The sequence below is a fragment of the Agelaius tricolor genome, unplaced genomic scaffold (genome assembly GCF_023055355.1).
Source record: "Agelaius tricolor isolate 1412-34295 unplaced genomic scaffold, bAgeTri1.0.p SCAF_1, whole genome shotgun sequence".
NCBI lineage: Eukaryota > Metazoa > Chordata > Aves > Passeriformes > Icteridae > Agelaius > Agelaius tricolor.
The window spans coordinates 84204762-84230664 of record NW_027269261.1 but is presented as its reverse complement, the minus strand read 5'-3'; the positions used below and the strand labels follow the sequence as shown (position 1 = coordinate 84230664).

General features: G+C 36.6%; 1 protein-coding gene across 1 annotated transcript in view; it reads left to right on the top strand.

The window, feature by feature from the left end:
• Positions 1–1555: 1555 nt before the first annotated feature.
• TPO (thyroid peroxidase) overlaps positions 1556–25903 on the top strand; it is a 44857-nt gene continuing 20509 nt past the window's right edge. The window contains exons 1-7 of the mRNA XM_071447215.1: positions 1556–1639; positions 9513–9606; positions 12334–12418; positions 14049–14218; positions 16488–16620; positions 21315–21444; positions 24080–24286. Of these exons, the coding sequence (XP_071303316.1) occupies positions 1556–1639; positions 9513–9606; positions 12334–12418; positions 14049–14218; positions 16488–16620; positions 21315–21444; positions 24080–24286 (903 nt within the window). The remainder of the gene's footprint in view (positions 1640–9512; positions 9607–12333; positions 12419–14048; positions 14219–16487; positions 16621–21314; positions 21445–24079; positions 24287–25903) is intronic.

Sequence of the window (25903 nt, the reverse complement as noted above, 5' to 3'; positions counted from 1 at the left end):
CAGCAACTGAAAAAAGAAAGTGAGGATCTAAAACTGTCTGTGCCTCAGGGAGAAGAGAATATGGATATCATTCTTAGATTTATGTATATTGAAAAAAGCTACCTGTTGTCATAATATTATTTGGTTTTAAATGATATATGAAGATTATAAACATGTCTGTATGAGTTACACACTCAACTTCACACCTTACTTAATAATTTCTGTGGGGAGAGAAGTAATTTCTTATTCATGGTCCTTCAAGGATATTACATTATATTTGTCATTTCCCAAAGCTTCTATTGGTCCTGTTGTCAGTGTGTTCTTATTTATGAATGGATACTCAAAACAAACTGATTGATCATGTCCTCCTGTTAGAGTTCTGGGAAGTTCATTTTGCCCTTCAGAGTGCTCGTCAGGAGAGCCTGGTACTTTTCTATCACACAGTGAAGAGTCTGTCTTCCATAGTGGCCACATTCAATCACCTTGAAAAATTGATTAGAGAGCACCCTTTATAAACCAAGCTGTTTCTCTAGTGAAGACCTTTTCATCACTCCCATACAAGTAAATTAAACTAAACTATATTAGGAAATGGTTGGGACTTGGGTTATTGCTGGCCCTAAGGTAAATTTGTAAAATTCTCTCTGATGTATTTTTGCCCCAGGCCAGTCATCAGTGTGCTGAAATGCCCCTAGGCATGGCTGAAGAATTAGCACAAGCCAGATGCTGTTTGCTACAGGCTGTGTAACTACGTTCATCTGGATGTGGAGATCTCCCATAGTATGGATGGAATCTGTAGTGTTTCATGCACCTTTAATTCATTCAGCAGAAGCAGCTTTCCATTTCAGGGACTCCAGTGTTCATATACAAGCTCCACCATTTGGCATTGGTACCTTGCACCAGAGAAAGGCATCCATGTCTTCCATCTATGCCTTGTGAATAAGTTCTTTAATTTGTGATGGCCTTGTTGAAATCTAGAAAAAGGAGCTTGGAATCAAAATCCTGCAAGTTTTCACAGTATAATCATGGTATGGACTTATAGCCCTTAATATTACAGTAACATAGATGTGTGTTTTGTGGCCATTAAGCAGTCCAATGAAATAAGGTTAGAACTCTTTTTGGGAGCACATGTTGCCAGGGTGCTACAGCTACAAAAGCCACTTCCGATGAAATGATATTTCACTCAAGTGTTTATTCCTCATTAACACAAATTTTATCATTTCTCAAGTGAACTGTGATCCTCTCAGGAGGCAAAAAATTCTGCTGCCAAATACCATTGATCTGAATTGTGAATAGATTTGTTCTTTTCTGTTGTTGAAGAAAGGGCTACCTTGTGCATCAGGGGTCAACTGTATGCCTGAAGAAACGAGGGGTACATTGTTAGAGAAAAATGACATAGATGGTTCTCTAACTGTGGTGCCTACAATTATATGCAAAAGCATCCTGCTGGTTTAGAGCAATGAGCTGATCTGCCAGACAAGATTACCCACCCCAGATTACCCATAATTAAATGCCACCTACCATTACATACCCTGCAATAAGCTGCTGTGCAGAAAAGAAGCCAGACTGGTGGTCATGGATGGGGGATGCCCAGGCAGACCTGGCTGCTGCCTGCAGAAGAGCAGGGCTGGGAAGCTGGGCAGGAGCACAGGAAGGGCAGCAGGTAAGTGCTGCATACCAGTCTGCAGGAGGAGTAATGAGAAGATGGGGGTGGTTGCAGGGGTAGGGGGGGAAGGGGAAAAAAAATGCTGTTCTTTCTGTAAATTCTTGGGTTTGTTTTCCTTCTCACAAAGAGCTGGTGTGACAGGAGACTGGGACCCAAGGGTACTGTATGCAGGAGCCCTGAACTAAGGCAGGCCTAGGGGGTCAGGGCCCTGTGGAGAAGGCTTTCTTTCTTCTCTTTCTTCTTCACAGTGCACCCTTGTCTTATAACCACTTCCAATTTTTAATTGGTTAGGGGTTTTTTTGCAATTTGGGAGCTATTTTTTATTTCATTGCCAGAGTTAATTCCAGTACAGCTCATCTTCTTACACCTTTTTCTGCAGAAATGAAAACTTGCTCCCTACAGTTGTTTTTTTTTAAAGTGTAAATGATCAACCACTTATAATACCAAACTTCAGCATTTTCACACCCAACCAAGAACCTTCACTTCTTTAAGCCTCACATTGTAAAAGCTTACCCACAGTCTGCAGATCTCAAAAGTGGGTATAATGAACTTGTAGCAGAGTTACCAATTCCAAATATTGACAACAAGGGTTTTTTTGTTGTTGTTTTCTTTTTTTCATTTGTTTGGTTGGGGTTTTTTCTGTTGTTATTATTTTCCTTTTGTATCTCAGGGACGCACATTATTTTGTCTTGCCGGAGTACTCACCTGAAAAGTCTGTTGAGAATCAGTGATAAATGATTCTTTTATATCTTTTTCTTTCCTCTGAGTCTCACCTTCTCCAGATTCTCTTCTCACATGTTTATTGTCTATAAAATTTATTTCCAAAGACACCACTTTATATTTGACTGTATTAAAAAAGGGTTTTTTTAATTTGTCAGTCTACAATGTTATCTATTATTAATTTTGCCTCAGTTTAGGTATGAAGACTTCAGTAAAAAATGTATTCTTTGGTTATGTCTATCTCTGTGTGTGCCTATCTCTGCGTGTGTGTGTGTGTATGTGTATATATTTTTTTATGTATGTTTACATACAAATACATACACATACTCTTCCCTGTTCCTTCACTTATTTAGTAACCTCAGAGTATTTTTCACACAGTATTGATTCTTATTAATGCTAATTTAAATGTGATAGGTTTCATGCATGCTATTAGCAACTATTTAATGCTGCATGATTATTAATTCTTATGTGCCTTTTGCATCTGGAGAAATAAGAAGCCTGTAGCATCTCCTGTTTGCTCAGTCTGAGAGTTTTCTAAAACATACTTTAGCTACAGAATGCTTTGTGCCCATCAGGGCATTAAAAACAACAGCTCAAGATTTTTGGAAGCTTGACATGACGTCAAATAGCCAAGATGTTTTTATTACTCAGCCATAAGGCTCACTTGAACACTAAATATTCCAGAGAGTAGTGCTTTGTGACCTCTTAATATCAGCACTCATGAAGAATGTTTCATTTAACTTCTTCAGATCATTTACTTTTCTGATTTGTGACAGATTAATGGAAATTTGGAGATTAATTTGGAAGCATACTCATTTGCCTGAGTGAATATGAATTTGGATGAAACAGTTCAAGAGTAACTCATCAGATTTAAAATGCTGTTTTCAATTAACAAAATGTGTTTATAATGTAGGATGTGTCTAGTGAACAGTCCATTTAATGAGCTGGTGGTCATCTTGAGATCATCAAACATCACTGGCTGTTTGTTTCCCTTTACTACCCTTTTTTCCAAACTAATAACTCCAAATCTAAAATCATTTTTTTACTATGTTAATATCTATCATCGCCTTTATCTTTGAATTGATAAAAACAAATAATTAAAAATTAAATAATAAAGTTGGAAAGTCAATACCATACCTGGGAAAATGCACCTACCAGGCAGGTCACTAAAGCAGAACAGCAGAAAGCATTTAAGTGTGAGGAGGAATTCAAGCACTGGTCTCCAAGTTATTGCAATATTTCTGTCTACAGAGGGGCTTCCACATCACAACCATCTGCAATGCCTCATTTTGGGCATGGTATACATCCCAAAAAAGCCCAGGCTTTTTGGTTTCAGACAGTGGAGAGAGTAACTCTCAGAGAGTAACTCCTCAGAATGGACTGTACTGATATTGTTCTACTGAGATATCTGACCCAGCTCGTTAGAACAGTTGAGAACACACAACTACCATTAAATGCTCTTCATGATATGGCATTCACACTGATCTGCAGGGCAGATTCTCTCTCCATTATGATTCCCTGTTCCTCTTCCTTCATAGATGTCACCACCTTTTCTTGAGCATTTTGACTACACCACCTTTTTTTTTCTTTCAAATAATGGGTACAAAATGCAAACATTGTCACTGTCAGGATTTTCCCAATAAGTTGCTCCTGGGAGGCAGGAGGTCAAAGACATTTTCCAGATCCTAGTTCTATCAAAAGAACTTCTGAAGTGAGATATCCATTTGTCATGATTCCTACCATGGAAATATTTCACTACAAAAGCAGGACAGAAACATCTGCCATCCTTTGAGTATGGTAATGAATCACTGTCACTATTTGCACTTCCCAGTTTTCTCTCTGGAATTTTAAACTCTTTTGTGGATTTGTCGCTAACCATGCTGAGAGCCTCATTCACAGCAGGCTGAATATTAAAATTCATCTGTCATAATTTTATTAGGTGGTCATTGTTTTTGTTTTGCTAAATCCATTTCTGTTTTCTCCTAAATTACAAAAGATCATGTCTTGTTAGTATTTGATCAGCTTTATGACTACATGACATATGGTGCATCTACTGACCATCCTTAAACATCCATCCAAGACATAGACTTCATAATACAAAATTGCAGCAGTCTCTGCAAGAAGGCCATGCATTGGAAGAAGGCAGAAAGTTCACCATTAAGCTTGCAATTAAAATGATCTGTCTGAAAGAGTCTGAGTTTGGTCTGAAACTAGTGCTCTGTGAAGATGAAAGATTAATTTTCTGTCTCATTTTAGAAGGAAATGTTTTTGTGATTCAAGCCACTGAATTTCAGACCTTCTATAGACCTTAAAAATTGTTCATCTGTTCCACATCCTTTCACATAAATCATAATTTGCTCATTAGTTAAGGCAGAGTTTTCAAACAGTGATATACAGGATTCGCATGAATTCAGATACAAGAAATTGAGTGGGCTCTTCTCTGCAGTTAAATTTAACTTACATAGTTTTGTTCTGCAAGTTGGGTTACTCTAAAACAGAGCATCTCAGAGATTCTTCCTGTAATTAAGAGTTTTTAATGCTTGCTTGCATGAGATAAAACATCACTTAGGGTTTGAATCAACATTTTAACAAGACAATCTCATGTTCTGTAGATGTTGCATGCCACCTGCTTCTGAGAAAAATTATTTACCTGAGAACATGAGTTCAGCATCATACACTAAAATAAGTATGTAATGACCAAATCTAACTCTGATCCAGCATGTCCAGATCCCTCTGTAGAGCCTTTCTACTCTCCAGCATATCAACACTCCCACCCAAATTGGTTTGATCAGCAAACTGGCTGAGGGTGCCTTCAATGTCCTTGTCCTAATAATTGATAAAGGACTGGCCTCAGTATTGAGCCCTGGGGAACCCCACTAGTGACTGGCCATCAACTGGATGTGACTGGATGTGGCAGCATCCCCCACCACCCTCTGAGCCTGGCCAGACAGCCAGTCCTAAGAGCCATTTAGCATTATATTTTTTATTTGACAAGAACAACAAGAACAAAAAACCAAAAACCAAACAAATAAAAAACCCAAACAAAAGAAAACAAACAAACAAAAAAAAAAAAAAAAGAAAGAAAAGCACAAAGCACAAAAAACCCTCACAAACAATAGTTAATGCTAGGAGAAGCCTTTAAAAAAAAGGATAAGAAAAATTCCAGCCATACTTAATTTGTGACTCATGAGTCCCTATTGTAAATCTTGTACCTCATAGGCCTTTATGTATTTTTATTCCATAAAAGTTTGAAAACATTTAAATGAAACTTATATGAATTTTTTTCCCAGGCACAAGCTGTTTCATGTATGTCAAGCTTTGTTTTGTGTAAATAACAGTACTTTTTTGTTTGCTTTCAACCTGTGTGAGCCTTGGTTCTCTGCTGGGATAGGCAGTGAATGATTGTTCTTCTTCATCCTTCTTCATCCCATTTCTGGCTTCAGACACCTCTACAAGGTCTTCTCTATCTAAAGAGAGTAATAGCAAAAACAAACCTTTCTAATAAAATCAAATTGATTCCAGGAAAAAACTTAAGTACTAAAGTAAGTAGAAGTAATGGCATCATTGAAACCCAGCTAAATTGATCTTCCTACTGAACTACTTTTCTTTCACCCTTTTCTTGCCTTTTTTGACTTGTGATATTTTGCTCAGCATATGAAAATGAGGCTTATTGCTGTTGCTTCTATGTTGTTAAGCTGGAACTTAAAGCTGGCAAAATTCCTTCTCTTGAAGTATTGTGCAGTTATGCACACTTTTTGCCTCTTCTCTTGCAAGAATTAGTTCTCTTGCAAGAGTGTTCTTCGAACTTTAAAAGCCAGAAGAGATTAGAAACTAATTTTTCTATTACAGATTAGACATCCATATTAACAGTGTCCTTCACGCTTTGCTTGACCCCAGGATTGCCACTAAGTTCTACAAAATGGTGTAATCTGCTATCAAAAATGGCTCCTGCTGCAGCACAGATTTGTGTTGGAAGTCTCTCATTCTAATCCAATGCTTGTAAGAGCTGATGATGCCTCAGAGAGCCTGGCAGGGCTGCAGGCTGCTACAGTGCAAATGTAAGTTGTTTTGAGATTATAGAATTGTGTCTGTTGCCTGTATCAAATATCATCTGCAATTGCATAATATTTTGAGTATGAGTTAATTTTCTAAATACCATAGTAGCTTTGCAGAAATTCATATTTGTGAGTAATCTGAAATTCTATTGCTTTGGGATATTTCATTGAACAGAATTTATCTTTTTATTATCAACTCAGAGATTTATAGGTCTTTAACTTTTAAGAACATAGATACAGCATTGGTCTTCATGTGCAGATTTAAATCTTGAGAATATAGCAAATTGAACAAGTCCATTTAAAATTTAATAATATTAATAAGGTTAAGGTTCACTTCTGCTATTCTCAAGGACTTTGTTTAGCATAAAAACTGTTTCATACTGGTCTTGTACTCCATGTTGAGACCATCATTGATCTGTGCAGTTTCACTGCTGGGCATGAAGGCTGAAACCCTTTCTGCAGGAAGAATGGCTTAAGACAGATAACAGAAAATCTGGAACAAAGAGGGTACATTCAGCAGGATATTCCTTGAAATTTTCTGCACTCACAATGGCAATATGTGAATCTCAGAATAAAAAAATTAAGGCTGTTCTTGAGCAACTAATTTTTACCCTCTTAATTCTCTTTAATCAGATTTAAATAACAAGATTCTGAATGAGGTCCAGTAAGAATAGGAATTCAGCTGTGCCTGTCTGTGTGAGTCCAGTGTAATTAAGACTTTGCACAGGTTTTAGCTAAAACTGTGTTTGTGGCTCAGTGGGCAGTTAAATATTCATACTCAGAAAAACACAAAATAAATGTTGCTATTCCATTTTTTCATCATAGACCAATTTACTGTCTGTAAACATTTAAGGCCCACTGTTGACAAATACTTCAACTGCAACCAATGAGCAAATATTGGGAACCTCATTCAAACAAATCTTGATGTAGGTATGCTCTTTTTGAACTAAATGGGGAAGCTTTGATTTTTGACTGTGAAACAGCAAAGAAAATCAAACCTTTTTTTCACTTTAAGGAGGTCTCTCATCTCTCAGAAATTAAACCTGTAGTGCTTGTGAAGTATATGAAAGGATCTAGTGCAAGCTTTTTATTCTATTAGGTGTTTAGGATGGATCTGCTTTTCTCAATACTTAACTCTGCCTCAGAAGAAGTCAATCTCCTTTATAATTTCTTATGTAAGGAAACATAATAAAAAATTTACAATTCGGAACAGGATAAAGAGGTATTGCAAGTTTGACTCTTTGCCTGCAATCTTAAATCCTCCAGCCAGGGAGCATAAGCCTACATTCCCAACAGAGGTCTGTTCCCCTTGGCTCTGTGCTTTCTTCTCAAACATGTCCACTCATCTTTGCAGTGAACAGGTTATGGATAATATTCCCAAATGCTGTAATAACATCCTGGAGTTTGTCCTCCAGTCAGTTTACATGGTCCTAGGTTTCCTTTCACCACCATGTACCACAGCCTCCAGCTCCAGGATGCTCCCTGCTACCCACCCCCTACTCACCTTGTCCCCTCTGGAGTGATCAAACTCTGATCTTGGGCTCCACCTTGTGATCTCCTGGCGCGGCCAGCAAAGAGTCGATGAGGGAATCCTCAGTACTGATTCCAGATCTGATCTTGACCTCTCTGCCTCTATAGAACAATGGAAAAAAGCCAAATAGATTCTTTAGGTCAAACTACTGAGTTTAAAAGAAGCAATGGTGCTGAAAAGTAAGTTTAAAAGTAACTAAATCAAAATAGCTAGAGAAAAAGTGCTGGAAGGAAGTTGGTGGGCAACCTGGGAGTTAGCACCTGAATTCCAAATGGTTGTTTTGGTAAAGCACAAACTTTAGCACACATAAAATTGGACACAAAGCTTCTTTTTTGTCAAACAAATTTAAGAAAAGAAAAGAAAAAATAATGAAAAATATTTTGTTTTACTGCATGACATGGCAATTATATATATATGTGTGTATATATATATATATATATATATACACACATATATATTTAATATGAACTTATTTTCCTTCTCATTTTCAGGAAAATAATTCTGACAATACAAATTTTTGGTTCCCAGCAGGAAAAAATAAACAACTCAAGTATTAACGTCAGTTTCTGCTTTGTGGGAACATAACTGTGGCCAAAAAGATTTTGAAATAATTTGCACTGCTAAAGCTTGAGTGAGTACCAGTGCATAAAGCTGATAGCATAAACTGGGCCCCTGGAAAGTACTTGGCTTTCATAATTCAGAACAGTTACTGCCATCGATAAAGTACAGAACTGTGGAAGATAATCTCCTCAGCAGACAAAAGGTCAGACAATAAAACTTTTGCTTGACATTTTCCAGAAGAAATTCATCATATTAACTCATGAAATATAAAAGGAAGGGGTGTTTTCACATTGAATTTCTATGGGCGATATAGTTTCTCTGAATTTTCAGACTTGATTTCTTTTTTTAATTTTGATAGGATATGGAGCTAAAAATATTTCAAATCTTTCAATTTCCTATCAATATAGGGCATGTGAAAAATGATATCTCTTGGAGAGTTTGCACTGGTCTAAGAACTGCCAGAGTACCAGTACTGAAATGGAGAATTCAGCTCTCCTCAGCAGAGTGAGCACATTCACTGTGCTGCTTTGATACCACAGTAATCTATGGATAGGAGCATAGATTAGGGTCTGACTAATTGGTGTTAGTTTGGCCACTTCATTGTCTTATGTGCAATCACTAACTTACAATCAAATCAGTCTAGTGCACAGAGAAGTTCAAAATTAATGGAGGTAAAATGCTGATGAATTTCCAATGTATAGGCTAAGTGCTGCTGATTTTGTGAGAATGTATTATGTTATAAAATAAAGTTATGTGTATCATTGTGCTAGAAGCGTCTCAAAATGTAAAAGAATGTAAAATAAAATGTAAAAGAAAAGTGATAAGTAAGGAAGGGAAAAAGAGAAAGTGAATTACTTTGAACTTCAAAAAAATAGTCAGAACATGGTTGGAAATCTAATTTAAAAGTAAAATTTGCTGTATACAGAAAATTATTTATAGTCTGGCTTGTAATTAGAAGATGAAGGTATATGTATTTTCAACCGTTATCTCTTCTTTCTTGTAGATGAAAGTTTTCATTATTTTGGGATTTTCTGCAGCTATAGCCTTTACAGCTGTTTTCTTTTCTTTCCTTCAAATAGGGAAAGACACCATCTTTGGTAAGTAACAGTGAAAATACACATTAGTTTCTTATGTTTACTGTTAAGCTTAAAATATACAGACACTGCAGACAGTTTAGTACCAGCAGTATAGCTCAACCTCTTTTGTGTGCAAAATACATTATCTGGTTTCTCTGAGAATTATTCCATGGAGGTGTTCTTTCAAATTGTAGTTTCATAATCTCAGTAAGTAAAACTTTGTATGTGTAGGGTATCTCAATCACTGCTTTGACTAGGAGTGATTTTACTTTCTTAGTGGCATTTATGTGTCAGATGATGCATTGCCAAGCAGGATTGCTGGATTTCTTTCCCCATCTGCCAATCATCCTGGGCTAGAGGCAGCTGACATAGGATGTCCCACCTGGCATCCTCCTGCTGCCCCACAAAGGTGCTTCTTTCCTGTGGATCTGTTGGCTGCTGGCACCCAGAGGATTTTAGAGCATCTCAGATTGCCTTATTCATTATGTTCAAAAAATTTAATCTAGTAATTTTTACCAACATTTGCATCTGCTCAATTTAAATCAGCTAAATCTAATAATCCAGAAGAGTAGCAGATACCAGACTAAATTTTAAAAGAAATCTGCAGAAACTGATTTTACATGAAATTAGGGCAGAGATAGTAAAGAAACAGGATTTCAAACCACAACCTCATATAATATAGCTGTATGCTTGATTCATAAAGTTTGGTGATAGGATTCCCTAGGAAACTGTTCACCTGAATTTAGTGTAGAATCACAAAAAAAATAAAATTATATGCAAAAAATTAAATTTAATTAAATTAATTAAATTTAATTTAATTTAATTCCCAAGCTATTATTTCTTATGAGAAATCTTTTTTTTTACTATCACTGCAAAACAGGAGATCCAGTTTTCTTTCCATACCGGATTCTTTACTTTGAGTTACCATACAAATTTTTTGGAAAGATGTGTTCTAAAATCACCACATTATGTTATATGTTAGTTAATACAAAATGGATCCAAGAATAATAGAATAGTTTAGGTTGAAAGGGACCTTACAAATCATCTAGATCCACACCCTCTGCCATGGGTAGGGATGCCATTCACTAGCTCAGATTGCTCAGGGCCTCATCCAGTCTGGCCTTCAACACTTCCAGGAATGAGGCATCCACAACTTCTCTGGGCAACCAGTTCCAGTGCCTCACCACACTCACAGTAAAGGATTTCTTCCTAACATCTAATCTAAACTTGCTCTCTGTCAGTTTAAAACCATTGGCTATCATCCTGTCATATAAGTCCCTTTCCCTCCTTTTTATATTCTTCCCTAAGACACAGGAAAGCACCAATATATAAAATATACATGGACTATAAATAAATAGAACAGATGAAATGTGATTATTTTTATAGTAAGTGTTCTTGGTCTGATGAAACAGTACAAGATAATGTTTATTACTCAAGAACCATGTATTTGAAGACATGGTATTGGCACAAAATTCATACTTCTTAGAAGAAAAGGAAGAGATACAATTGAATTTAATTACAGGAAGTGGATACTCTCTTTTACATCAGAGCATGAATCAATATCACAGGATGAGCAATACTTCAAGCATGTTATATTTCTCAGAGCTAAGCCCCCTAAAAGTAATTCAAAAATATGCTATATTAAATTCTGAAAGAACTACCTTTGTATGGCCTGTAAAAATCAAACTTCTTTTTAACATAGACTCAAAAAGGTTTTCAGAAGTAGTCGAAAATCAAATGATAATACCAAATGAATCATCTGAATATTTTATTATGCATAGGTGAAAAAGAGAAATAACTACTGCTACACTTAGATACTGAAAACTTTAGTAGAGTATAATTTAGCCTAGGAGAGATTACTCCTCATCACACATTTCTCTTCCTTGAGCTGAATGCCCTATTCAAAAAATAGATGATAGGAACAGCACAGACTGTACTACAAATAAAACATGCTCCCCTAAGATTAAATTGTACATAAATGATGAACGATTGTACATAAATGATTGTTATTATTTTTATTATTTTTTTTCTAAGAAAAAAATGGGCCATCCCACAAAATTCAGATAGAAATAAAGCAGTTGAACTTTAAACATGACTGATTCTTTTATTATAAAGCAACATGTACACAAAAGAGGGATAAACTAAGCCTCATAATAGCATTATACAAAATAGCACAGCTGAAGTATTATTATGTATACATATATCTTCCCATTAAACACAGGTGAAGAAATGAGAATAGGGTTTTCATGAACTGGCCCTATCCCAGGTCTTAATTTTGCTTAAATATGGACTTGAATTCTTTACATGGCTCAGACCAGCTAATATTACCTGTGAGGGAGGGTCAGGTTTGTCCTGTCAATCCAAGGACAGTCTGATGAAAAATAAATATGAACCTAAGGAACACAGCTGCATACAGGGAACACAGCATGTTTCAGCTGGACCTATTATGTTTGGTCCTATATGATATGTTCATAACTGGATTTATACTTCAAGCAAGGAAATCTAAATCCCCATGTCTTATAAATTATGGAAGAATTTATTTACCACACCTACCTTACCTTTTAGAAAGCTCAGAAGCCACAACATGAATTTCAGGAATAAAATATGGAATTGGCTTTAAAGGGCAAGAATTGTATCTTAATGTTATAAACTTGTATATTTTCTAATTGTAAATATTTTAATAAATATGCTATTTATTAACATATTTATCTTTCTTTCTTTTTTTTCTTTTTGTTTTTTCCCGTTGAGAACAAATTGAAGATAACTGCATCACTAAGGCTATCCAGAAGGGTTCTAGTCTTGTGGATTATGCTGCACATTATGAAATTAAAAGGTAAAAAAAAGAGGTGAATAATGTACTCAGGAAAAAGCTTTCATAAGAAAACAATTTGATGTCAATCTTTCTGCTTCCTTGAGAACCCATATAATCAAAAAATCACTGCCCCCATTACCTTTGAGGGATCTGATCTAGAGGAAGGTGACCCTGCCCGTGGCAGGGGAGTTGGAACTAGGAGATCTCTAAGGTTCCTTCCAACCCAAACCATTCTATGATTATGTCACTTATAATCTGATCCAATAGGACCTTGTGCATTATCACCATATAAGTTGCTCTTCTAAAATGTGGGACAAAATAAATAACACAAATATAAATATGGATGTTTTTCTGAACTAAATACCTCAAAAATCATACTTTTGTGGACCTATTTTTGAACACTGATTATATTTTTCCAGTGCAGTGAGACTGGAGCAACTCCTATGGCATCAGGACCCAAACCCTGTTGCCTTAAATTGGACTTTTAAAGTGAATTGAATATTTCCCCTTTCATCTACAACAGATGTAAAAAAAGATAAGGGAAAGGAAATGAAACATTTGTCTTGGACTGTGGATAGGCAACAAATTAGGGGAAAGCTCTTTGTGCTTGAGTTACAGTATGAGAATGAGCTCTTTCAACCATTTTCTGACTAGATTTCTGTGCAACACAAAATTAATTTCTCTCCAAAATTCAGAACACATCATCTAAGTTTTACAGGGTAGAATCCCCACACTTTTGCATAGACTTTCCCTAAAGACTTATCTCTGTGATTTGAAAATGAGTCTTGATTTGCAGAGCTCTGTGAATGTTAACTGTTTATATGGACAGAACATGTCAAGAACTCTTGCCCCTCTACATGTAGAGACTGAGGTCACTCACAGGTTTTAATATAGTATTTTGGTGGCAACCCTAAGGCATTTAAAATTTAAAAACATAAGTCTCAAGCTTTCAGTGGCTCAATTGCCTCATGTAATAGATGGAGATACTGATATTTATGTCTCACAAGATATTGAAGCAATTATTTGGTCAATATCTTAAACGTGATAAGTGCTAAGAGATGCTAAAGATAAATGCTTAACAATGATTATTTGAATTAGGAATTGAAATTTTATTATATAAATAATAAAATAAATAATAAATAAAACTGAGACCACTTACCCCAGACACCTTTTTAGCTATTAAGCTACCTTTGAAATACTGTGTATGTGGATATATAGACTTTAAAGAGAATTGGTGCTCAGAAATAGATTGAGGATGGTCTTGGGTATTAAATGTTACATGAAAGCAAAACCTACTCACAGCAGTGAGTTTGGAGACCTCTTTTATGACTATCCTTCACAAGGTCTTCCACTTGGTGCTGCAGGCTCTGCTCACCCTAAAAGTTTCTTTCTCATCCTAAAGACTTCCCACAAGATGAACTCTGGCTGTGTGTCCAACAGAACCACAGTTTCTCTTTTAGAATTTTCCTTGCAGAACAAGGTCACAAAACAGCCTTCCTCTTTGCTTTCCCAGTGTTCTCTTCAATCAAAATACCTTAATACCTTAAATACCTTAAACTTACAACATATCCAGGACAGACAGCTTTATTGTTATGAAAATGTTCTAAAAATGTATACATTGCAAAACCTTCTGTATTTATCTCTATTATAGAAAGATCCAAGGAAGTGGAATAGCAACCCCTACCTTACTGCTGGCTTTCTCAAAATTTCCTGAACAAGAGAGTCAAGAGATTTCCCAAGCAGCTGAACGAATGGAAATGTCAATTCAGGTGCTGAAACAAAAAGTTTGCCAGAGGCACAAGCGTTCATTGCATCCAACTGGTAAATACAGTGTATTGATATTGGCAAACCACCCTATTGATTTGTTGAATGCTGTCTTTTAGATTAAGGTTCAGTTAAGTTCACTTTTATTTTATTTTTCACTTTCTTTTGTTCTTGAAAACACCTCAGATAGGTTTACATTTTTCTTTGCTGGAGTGTGGGTGGTGTTATAGTTGAGGAGAGCAGTGTTGCACTATTGGCACCCTGTGAACTCATGACTGTGTATTTGTATTGCCTATAAATCAGCCTGCATACCCTCAGTGTTGCAAGCTTCATGTTTGCAGTGAAATGTCTATCTTCCCCAGCAGTTTGGGTTTAGTGCTTGATCTTCTATCACACTATGGCACTGGCATTTTCAAACACACTTCCTCTCAACATATGCATATCCCTCTTTAAATAATATATGTTGTTATTTCCAAAATTAATTTTATAATGCACTGCTGTTGCACATTTATTTCCACTTTAACTGGGGTTTTTCATATCAGATGGGGAAAGAAAGAGAAAGTTCAATGTTGTCAAAGTGAAATACTTGCTGTTAATTAGATATGAATTTCAAGATGTCTGTCTGGTGTCTGGAAGGATCAAAATATCAGAACCATTGACTTTTTCCCCATATAATTTAATTCTGTCACTTACACAAAGTGTTCTATCTTAGTATTCGAACATTTTTTTCCAAGATATAGAAGCATTAGAGTGCTGTAAACAAACATAAAGCACACACCACAGTTATTATTTTATTTCCTTGCAAAAATATCTGGTTTACTAAACTAATGAGACATTTGTAGAAGTAAAAATATATCTTTATCTATATGGATATGTCTGTGCATATATTTATATACACACACACATACACAGATGCAATTGTTTTTGTGCTGTGGGATCCAAAAGAAGTTGAATTTCTAAACTTCAGAAGTGCACAAAGCTCTTGCTAATTTTCAGAACAGAAACAATGTTAACAGAATGTGACTAGACACTGTACAGTCTATGTGCCACAACAGAATAGTTTTACATGAATTACAGAACTAAATTGACTTTAAAGAAAACATATGAGTCTCTACCTAGGCAGCCCAGATAACTGGGGAGCTGGGCTCTGAGTATAATTTTGAACCTGAACTAACATAGAAGTACAGCTCTATTCACAAATTTGGCATGAGTTATTAGTACATAATGACAAGATTATGCAGCCAGTCTAACAACCTATTCTCCCTCTGTTCTCACTATTGCTTTGTGCAGGTTATAACTGCTCAGCAGAACATGTTTTGAGCTGATTTGGTTCTTGAACCTTTGTTCTTAGTTTTTGTGGCTTAATACTTTGGTTTGAACAATGGACTAATACAGCTTATTTCAGAGTTGAATCGGCAGAACAAATAGATATTGGGACTGGGTGGCATGCATTAGCCAGTGGGGAGACAAGGGCAGGAGTTGTATGTTACCTCTACCCTCATCTTTCATCATGTGATGATTGTAGTCACTTTGAATGTCAAGGGTTCTCTGAGTTCAGGAAGGATGCTCATAGAATTGTAGAAAGGTTTGAGTCGGAAAGAACCTTGGAGACCCCCTAGTTCCAGCCCCCTACCATGGGCAAGGTCACCTTCCTCTAGACCAAGTTGCTCCTATTTCATGGGTACATCCACCTCCAACTGGCCACACATATTTCAATACCTGCAGAGGTGAGAATAGGTACCACCTCTCTGCAGCTTACACAATAGTTGGCTTTGTCCCTCATCATCAGATGCTCACTGGGAGACCCATCTTGGATTGTATCAGAAATATATTTATAACATGCTGTCTCCTGGCATAAAGGGACTTGACTTTACCTAGCTTCCAAATTCCAGCTAATAATTCTGATTCTCTTCCACTCAATACTGTAGTCAGCTGCAGGGTCTTTAGATTTCTGCATCTTTCCAGTCACACATTTTTCTTCTTTGGCATATACTTTTGTCCTTGAATGGCATTGAATTACACCTTTGTTGTAAACACAAGGACCAGGCAAGTAAAGGACTACGACACAGGGAAAGAAGGAAGCAGCAAGCGGGTCAACCTCAGCTCTCAGCTGTTGCTGAACCTCTTTCTTCTCATTCTCTATGCATCAGCCAATAAAACCAGCTCTTCCTCCATGTCCCTGACACAGCCTCTTGCAGCACTTCTCACTAAGTGCTCTTTCCTAGGAAGAGGGAGAATTCTGTAAATGCGGCTGACAATAATGCCTTTTCTACTCTAGCAGCTAAATCCAATACAGTAAATTGTTTGTCTGGACTCTTCCTTTCAGATCATTTATCAGCTGATCTGCTCACTATGATTGCTAATATTTCTGGATGCCTGCCTTATATGTTGCCACCAAAGTGTCCAAATAATTGCTTGGCTAATGAATATCGACTCATCACTGGTGCCTGCAATAACAGGTATGTATGATAAAAATTGTGTCCTGAAAAATCCTTTCTTCTCATTCTTTAAACCCAAGAAGCTGTGTTTACTTTTTCCAAGGAAATGGGTGAAGGGGGACTGGTGTTAATCAGTGGCTGTAAATGAGGTGCCAGTGAAAGTTCCTGGAGGAAGAACTCATCATTTACACTTTTGTGCACTACTTTTTTGTAAACAGGCTTTCCCTCTGAAAGCTTCTAGGATTATATGAGGAACTTTATATTTAGGGAGGACTGATTTAGTACATGCCTTCTTCTACATAAAAATAAAACTTAATTCTAACTCAGCATTTATTTTTGATTGAATTGGATAAAATTATATAAAGCAGGAAAACAGTACTACTCCCCAAGGAGAAATATTTTTGTATTTTCCCACAATTCTAACAGTTAGAAGGGACGAATCAAAAAGTTCTAGGTGTCATTCCTAATTTTACATATCTGTTTTTATATGTTTAGTGGCTATTTTTTATAACTAGTATCTACTTGTTGCCGAATCTATTTGGCAATTGCTTCCTGCAAAACCCCACATAACAGATGTGCTCGTCTTTTCAGAACCCTCCAATGCAATGAGTGTAAAACTGAGAATGAGGGCCCTTTTAAGTACAAGGGTAAACAATATTTCTACTCAGCAGCCTCTGGATACATAGACCTAAGGTCACAAACTGAAAGTTGGACTGTAAGTCTACAGGTGAAGTGCTACAGAGATGAAAATGGAAGGCCTTCATCATTGTACGGGTTAAGGCACTCTGCAATGTGTTGAATAAAGAGCAGTACAATTCTGCAGTTTTATTATTCAGTGAGTCTGGTTTTATGAGATGAATCTGTTTTGCTACATCGCAAGTCATTTGCAAGGAACATGCCTGATAGACTCTTTGCTGAAAGGACACAATGTGATATGCATCAGTGTTATAAATCTAACTATGTGGATATCCATAATTTCCCCCAGGCATGTTCAGAGTTGCTTGGAGTCTGAACTAGCAGCTAGTACAATATTTTCATTGACATCTCCATCAGGGCTTGAATACATTGGCCAAGATTTGTGCAGCTGAACACAGACACATGGATGAAGCTCTTAATTTACAGGGTGGCTGTTTAGTCTTTCTCCCTAGTGATGGAGTGAAGCACTCTGCTATAGGTAAAGGTTTTTTACCTTTACCTATAGCAGAGTGCTTCACTCCATCCTTTTTCTCTCCAGTGACTGACAATACTAGGAGGTGTACAGGCATTTCAGTCTGATATCTAAAGCTGGGTAGGGTAAATATGATTCATTGAGTCTGGTCTGTAGTCACTCTGTTCTACTGTGTATATTTTTATGCCTGTACCACATAAACCCACCGCTCATATTTGGTAGTATTTTAGACTCTCTGATCTAAATGTAAAAGGTGTAAAGTGACAAAAAACCCTTCAAAAACAAAGGAGTCGAAACCAGTGAATCAGATCTTAACTGAGTCTAAAATTTTGTGAGCCCCTTGAAATACCTCTAGTTCTACTGAAATACATCAGCCTAAAAAGCCCATAACACTGTAATGTAAATAACATATTCTGTGATGTAAGCCAGCTTTGAGGACTTCAGACATTAAATGAAATACGAGTCTGTGCTTTTACTTGCTTTACAGCTTCCACTTCCAGGCAGAAAATACATCAAGACCTGTGTTGCATTTGCACTTTTGTTCACTCTGTTTGAATCTATAGCTGTACTATAGATCAGGAAACTCTGCATTTCATGAGTGAAATTTAGAAATGAAATTTTTAGTTTAGAAGGGAGCAAGGAAGTGCTTTACAGATGTTCTGCTACATCAGTTTGTATGTTTGGGAAAAATCAGATCAATTGCAAAGGATGTTTTCCTTAGCACTGAGATTGCTTTGTTTTAGTGTGCTCTTCCTAGAACAAAGGTGTAGTAGAATAGTATAAACATGACCTCCTATGGACAATATCAACATAAAATCAGGCATTCCCAGCAGAGATATTATCCTCTTTTACTAGTAAGAGATATTAACAGATTTCAGTTTCCTTTCTGCCTGAACAAGCAAAATAAAATTGCATTATTTTAAAATGAAGAAAAAGGAACAAAAGAAAAATCCAAAGAGGTTTTTTGTTGGTTTTTTTCCCATTTATTAATCCCAACAAGCTAGCATTGATCTAGGTATTTTTTAGTGTCCACTACAATGAAAGGAATTCAAAGGGTGAAGGAACTACAGGTACTAAAGGAAGGGACTCTCACAGTGTAATTAGCTTCACCTCATCAGAGCTTTCAGAGTTATATGTCTACTGCAAGGCTGCATCTTTGGCTGTTCCTGGTAGTGAGAAACAGAATGGAATGACAGGATGGCACCCAGAAACTGTCTGTCCTTCTGGCTTGATGGACATGACTACCTTACTTTTTGTACACCTAATATTTGGGGCATCTGGGAGGAATTTTATCTGCAGCATTTCTATTTCATTGTTAACCATTCTCTCAGAAAAGGACCTGATGCTCACTCTGGAGGTGCAGTACCAGCAGTTAGAAGTGTCAGTATGGCTCACCTAGTGGAAAGAATGAGCAATCCTGACTGACTCCATTGACTTCCAGAAGAAGGAATGGAGATCTTTCCTTTAGGTTAGCTACTTCACCTCAATGGAAACTCAGTGTTCAATTAGTAGCAGGCTTATTCTCCAGAAGTGTCCCATGTTTCTAGAAGTTACATGCATGATAGCTCAGCAAAACCTAAAACATCACAAACTCCAATTATTAAGTTGCCATATGGCATTGATTCAATCTACTTGAAACTAGGCAGAACATTAAAATAAGATTCAAAAGATAAAAATCTGGATAGCAAATGGCAGCTTAACACTCCAGGCTGCTTCTCACGCAGCCAAAACAAAATCCAAATGGTACAATTCCAGTATTTCACAAGCAAATGAAAACTCCCACCTTCCATAAACAGAATATATAGTAATCAAATTCGGGTACTTTATAAAGCTGTATGGTAGCAAAATCTCATTATTTCAGCTGCCTTTGTAACTCAAGCAAGATTCCAAGACATTAACATGTTTAATGCAATAATAAAAAGGCATGTGAGAGGGGTTTTACTAACATTCCAGTGATCTGCTAAAATACAAAAGCAATCAGGAGAAAAATTACCAGTTAAGCAGTTACATTAACATTTCATTATTTTTAATTGAGTAAAATAGCACTACACTATGTGCAGTATTTTATGCAATTTCAATAAAGGCAAATCAAGTGTAACTAATTTGAATGCTTTATTAAAGCATACTTCAACCTTCAAGTGTGAATTATTGTGGATAATTAAGTGTATTACAGCACCATATAGCTTGGCAAACTGAGTCTCCTCAGTGTGCTGGAGATCAATGAAATATTAATATAATTCTTTAGCATCCTGATAGATATGTAAATGTATGTTTTAACACTATATATTTCTACCAACATTCCAGAAATATTTCTGGTTCTTTGTGGCTTACTTTACAACTTTAGTCAACTTGAATGCATTGCAAAAAATTATTTCTTCCTTTTAGTGTTGACATATATTTAACAATTATGAAATACATTGAACAGGACAAGTTGAAAAATAACCAAAAAAAATCCTAAAATTTCTAATACTCATGATAGAGGGAAAATAAATTGGGTCAAACCCAAGACTCACTGACTATGCTAATAAATAGTATAGGTCAGAAATCATTTGCTGACCCTCAAATTAAATATGACCTGATACTTGCCACCCTCTCATGTTTACACGTTGGACTACACTTTTTTACTCCCCTTCCCCCTTCCACGTAGGCTGGCTTTGGGGTGACAAACTGGTATGCAATGATGCCAAGATGTGCTCAGGCAGGTGACATTCAGAGAAAAGCAAGTTTTTGTGAGGAAAAAATACACTGCAGTTAGTGCTGACAACTTAGCAGCATAGTTCAGTGCCTGGGCTTGTGCAGGATCCCAAAGATGGACCCAAGAAATTGGTATAGCTTCAACCAGAGGCAGCATTGCCACTGGATTCAGCTCCCATCTCTTCAGCCCTGGCTCCTTTGGTCTTGCTAAATGATTTCTTCTCTATGACTAGTGTCCAATTTTCATTTAAGTTTTCTTCACCTTCACACTGAAGGGTTTCTTCATATTTCCCCAAGTTTTTATTTTCTCTCTGTTGCTCTAACACATCTTTTTAAAGAGCATTTTTGTTGCTCTTAAACATCTTTTTAGAGATGCTAGGAAAGGCACTTGAGAGTATATCTGACTTTATGGGGAATGATGACACTATCAGGAACTCACCTTCACAGCAAGTATTTAACAAATGTCAAAAGGTAAACAACTTAGGTTATAAACATGAGTAAAATAGTAATAATTCATTAGCAATTTAGATTTTCATTATTTTCTTTTTGAGTAAAATAATATTGGCACACATGAAGACAAGTATTTTACGCAGTTTCAAAGATTGCTACATGAACATCTTATTATAATGGCATATTGCTCTGTGACTGATGATTTTTTAATATTATTTTATTTTTATGATCCAGTCTTATATTCGGAACATTTATATTATATAAATATAAATATAATATTATATAATATAAATATTATATATATGTATGTATGTATATATGTCTATATGTATTTTATTTATTCAGAGGTTCTGCTGCTGCTATTGCTTTTGGGGGAGTTTTAATTTTGTTTTTCTTTTCATAGGGAACATCCTAGATGGGGGGCATCCAACACAGCTTTGGCTAGGTGGCTTCCAGCAGCCTATGAAGATGGCCTCAGCCAGCCTCGAGGATGGGATCCCAGTATCCGATACAATGGATTCCAGCTCCCCTCGGTGAGGAAGGGCACCTTCAGATCACCTCAAACACACACACTGGGCCATTATCACACCTGCGCCACACACCTCCATTTGCATCAGTAAAGGAAGTATCTGTATAAAATTCTTCAAAAGTGTCTGTGGATCTTGGTTAAGAAGCCAGTGGCTTTGCTAAAGCATAAGTTCAGCCCCATGGTGACAGGTTCCCTGCCCCTGGCTGGGGTGAGCCCATAGCGCAGTGCAGGGGGCACTGACTTTCCTGAGGGGCAGCCCAGTACTCCAAAGAGCTGTAAGGGAGAGAGGCAGGACAGGAGCCAGCCAAATGCCTGGCCTGGCAGGCACCAGGCAGCCAGCTGACACAGGGGGATGATTGCTCAGGTAGAGAAAAGGTGCACAGTGGACCTAATTCTGACCTTCCCGTGATGAAATTGCAGATACAAGGGATGCATACAGCCTACAACGATGCATGCTGCCATGGCAAGAGGCAATGGTCACAAGTTTTTCCAGAGAAAACTTTGTCTTGAAACAAGAAATTAAATTTGTTGTGAGCACAACAAATGTTGGAAAAGGTTTTTGTTGGAATATGGATTCCAGCCTAGAGAACTTCTGGCATATCCGCCATGGGAAATACCCAAGATCTGTCTTCATGGGGCTCTTAATAACCTAATACCTGCTTTCAATTTAAAATTGCACCTTGTGGTCTCCAGAATTTCCTTCCAGCTTAGATTTTCCAGTGATTTTATGATTCTTTGTTTTAATAATTCCCTTTATTCAGGGAAGAAGGGGAAAAAGGTTGGATGTTAACTAAACAGATATAAAGCACAGGGACATGCTAGCATGTGTGTAGGTGTGTGCATGTATGCCATTCCTCATAGGCTAGCAAGCCTTAACTGAACAAGTATTGCTGTCAAATCATGACTTCATTTGTTAGCTTGTCAAACTTACTGATCTTAGAAAGTATTGCAATATTTATGGATTATAGCACCTCACATACTTTAAAAATAGCAGACCTGCCATAGAGAGAAGTTTGAAAAAAGAGCATTTGCACAGAGGACTGGGAGAAAAATTCCCCAGTGCAGCGTGCAATGATTTGGGCTGGATTTACAATTGGTGATTTGTCATCATTGCTTTGAAACCTGACTTTTAATGAACTCAAAGTCTTGTTATTTTAACCATTGTATGTTTAATAAGGATAATCAGGAGAATTTAGTGTTAATGTCACCTACAACTCATGTTATTAATTAAATAACATTGTCTCTAAGTTGCACAATTTAGCACTCAGAGATGAAAACCTGACATTTACACAGGCAAATTTCCAGTAGATAGTACAAACTGCCTTTTTCTAGATTCATTAGGGTAAATGCTTGCAAAGCAAAACTCTCTTAAAAAAAGATTATATAACTGTACCGAATCTGATAATCAACATCTGACCATCAGCAAGGTTCTCTGCTTTGTTTTGGAGCAAAATAGGTAAAACTATTGTCATAACTGTTTTTTCTTTTTTTGTACTTTTAGCTATCTGATTATATTCTTTAAAAAGTAACATGAAAATATTGTGAAAGTGATAGATAAGTGTGAGGATTACTATAAAGCAAAACAGTGATAAGAAAATTTTACTAATTTCAAGAAAATGTTTGTGGCCACCAAAACTATTAAAATACTGATCTAAAAATTTGGATTCCTGATGAGCTGTAGGTAGCTTGCTCTCGACTATTTCAGTAAAAATCCTGATGTTCCTAAGAAGTCCCATGTTGCCTGTTGTCCTTACCAATTCTATTTAACTGAACCTGCCTTATGCATTCATTATATAGCCCTTTTGTTTATTACAGGCTCTGTCAGTCGATTTTATGTGCTGCCTTTCAGTTGCTTGACTTTCAAGGCAGCTGCTATTTGCCAGGGAATATTTTGCAGCATGAGGGAGGAATCTGTGGACAATGATACCCTTAACATCTCCACAAACTGAGTGCTGACTTTGCCCTTATGGTTTTTCTTAGTTATTAATACAGGCTGGACACGTAGCATAGATGTCTCTATGTGCTCCTCCTCAGAGCATCTGTATCTCTGTGCATCTTGCACAGAACTGCATCAGAAATATTTTTTTGGCTTCTCCTCACCTGGGAAAAGGAAGCTGAACTTTCTGCTACCATGTGTTTGCAACCTACCTCACGTCCTGGGCTGCATAAGCTCTTTCATTTACATGGAGCCGCTCAAACTTTCTGAGTATCAACAGTGATTTGAGATTTTCCAGGAAATCCTTTTGTTTAAGGAGGAGAAAACAGAATAAATAGAAAGAAAACCTTTGGACTGTCGAAAACAAATGTGTGGTTTTCAAAATTGTCTGGAAAGGAACAGATCAAAGATACACTCCTCACTGTCAAACATATAGAAAAACTTGAAACTGCTTGTGACACCTTGGTGTCAGCTCCTGAACAGAAATAAGAACCTGGTAGAAGCTGGATTTTATATTGTTGCTGGATTCTTTTTTTTTTTGTTTTAATTTGGTTTCAGTCAAACTATTAGAAGCACTCTACAATATAAAGTTGGGGAAGGGGAAGATAGATTTTATCACTGTCCCCCCTACTTTGTAGTGTTCTATCACTTTGTGAGAAGTAAAAACTGTTTAACACTCAAGGTAAATTGGTTCTCTTCTCAGGTTCGTGAAGTGACAAGAAAAATTATTCATGCACCTAATGAGGCAGTTACTGAAGACAGCCTGTATTCTGATATCATCATGGTATGGGGACAGTACATAGACCATGACATTGCATTCACACCTCAGAGCACAAGTAGAACTACCTTCCTAAGCGGGATGGAGTGCCAGATGACTTGTGAAAAACAAAATCCATGTTTTCCAATAAAGGTAAGATTATAACTTAAATTCTTCAAGAGAAATTCCAGGCTCTAAACAGGTGAGTAAAGTCAAGAAACATTAGAATAGACAATGATAGAAAAATAGAAAACAATACAACTATTAAATGAAACAGGTAGACATTTAATTTTTTTTTTTTTTAGAGATAATAAGCTATAGTTAATGTACTTTATAAAAACATCATTTTTTTAACCTAAGGTTTATGCTGCAGAGAAACCTTACTGGTCTCTCCTAATGTTATTGTTCTCATGCTTTGAGGTTTTGAGTTCCATTTGGGAATATAGCAAAGTAGTCATTTACATTTTCAGTCAGATTAAATGAAAGGATCTTAACGTTACTCATTGAAAGCAAAGATACTTCTCCCAGTTAATGCAAACTTTCAAAGACAGCTACCTTTTCAATGTATGTATAAAAATGATCTCCAGGGAGCTGCTGAAACCTACATACATCACATCTTTGCTTTGAGCAGATGGAAAACATGAGTTCAAAGCTTGTTAGAGGGCTAGGAGAAACATAAATAGGTATAAATTTAGGATACTGAAAATTTGATCACTTAATTTAAAAGTATAGTCCTTCTTTCACTCAAAAAATTGAGTAGCAAAGTAAAACCATGTTTTTGTTTCTCAAAGCACAGCCTGTCCAACTCAGGCTATGGGAAAGCCCCATGCTCATCACAGCCCTTGGCAATGTTCAAGTGAGAGCAACCTAAATTGCTTTACTTTCTATTGGAGCTTGATTATTGACCAGCTTCTCTATGTACTGCCATGTAGGGCTTCTATCAGAATAGAAAACCTTTTTTGCCTCAGCAAGCTGTAGTTGATAAACATTCCACAGTCTCCTTTTGCTTTAAGTGCCTCATTCCTCTTTCATTAAATGTAGAGGAAAATATTTGGGTAACTGTAAAGAGAACCAAATCAGGTTGTGTTAAAAGGTGGCCTGTCTTCCATATGGTGGGAGAATTTAAAATACAGGGAAGGTTAAGTGAAATTAATAAATAACTAGAATTTGACCACAGGCAAGTAAATCTAGTCCCTCTCACCCTGGAGATAAAGACTTTTGAAAGTCGCAAACATATCTTGAGAGCATTCAAAAAGAAAAGAGGTTTCTTAAAGAACCCCATTCTTTCAGGTAGTGAGCAACAGAGAGCACTGAGTAACCTGAATCAGCCACAGCAGCTCTAATTACTAAAAGTATGCCATAGTTCTGACAAAAATCTCTAGTTTACTGTGTTTTAAATTTCCATCTGGGACATGATTATTTTTTTCTGTTTATGTTTTTAAGTAATAGTCTTAGAAATATTCCCATTCCTAAAGTCTTACCAAGAGAGGCTAGGGTGGACATCCACTCCCCGACCAGCAGTGCTTTGTATGATGTGAAGATGGATCCATCTGAAACATACACCATAATATATGTTTATAAAACATATATTAAATATAAAACTCCCTGTTTTAAAGTCTGTTTTCTGTAGCTATAAAACTGCAAAAGTCTTCAAAAGCCATTTGTGTTTACAATAAATTCTTTGAAATAGCATGACTAGTATTGATTTTTAAGTGCAAAACCCCCACATTTTTTATTACTACATGGATTTTTCGATTGAGAGGAGACTCA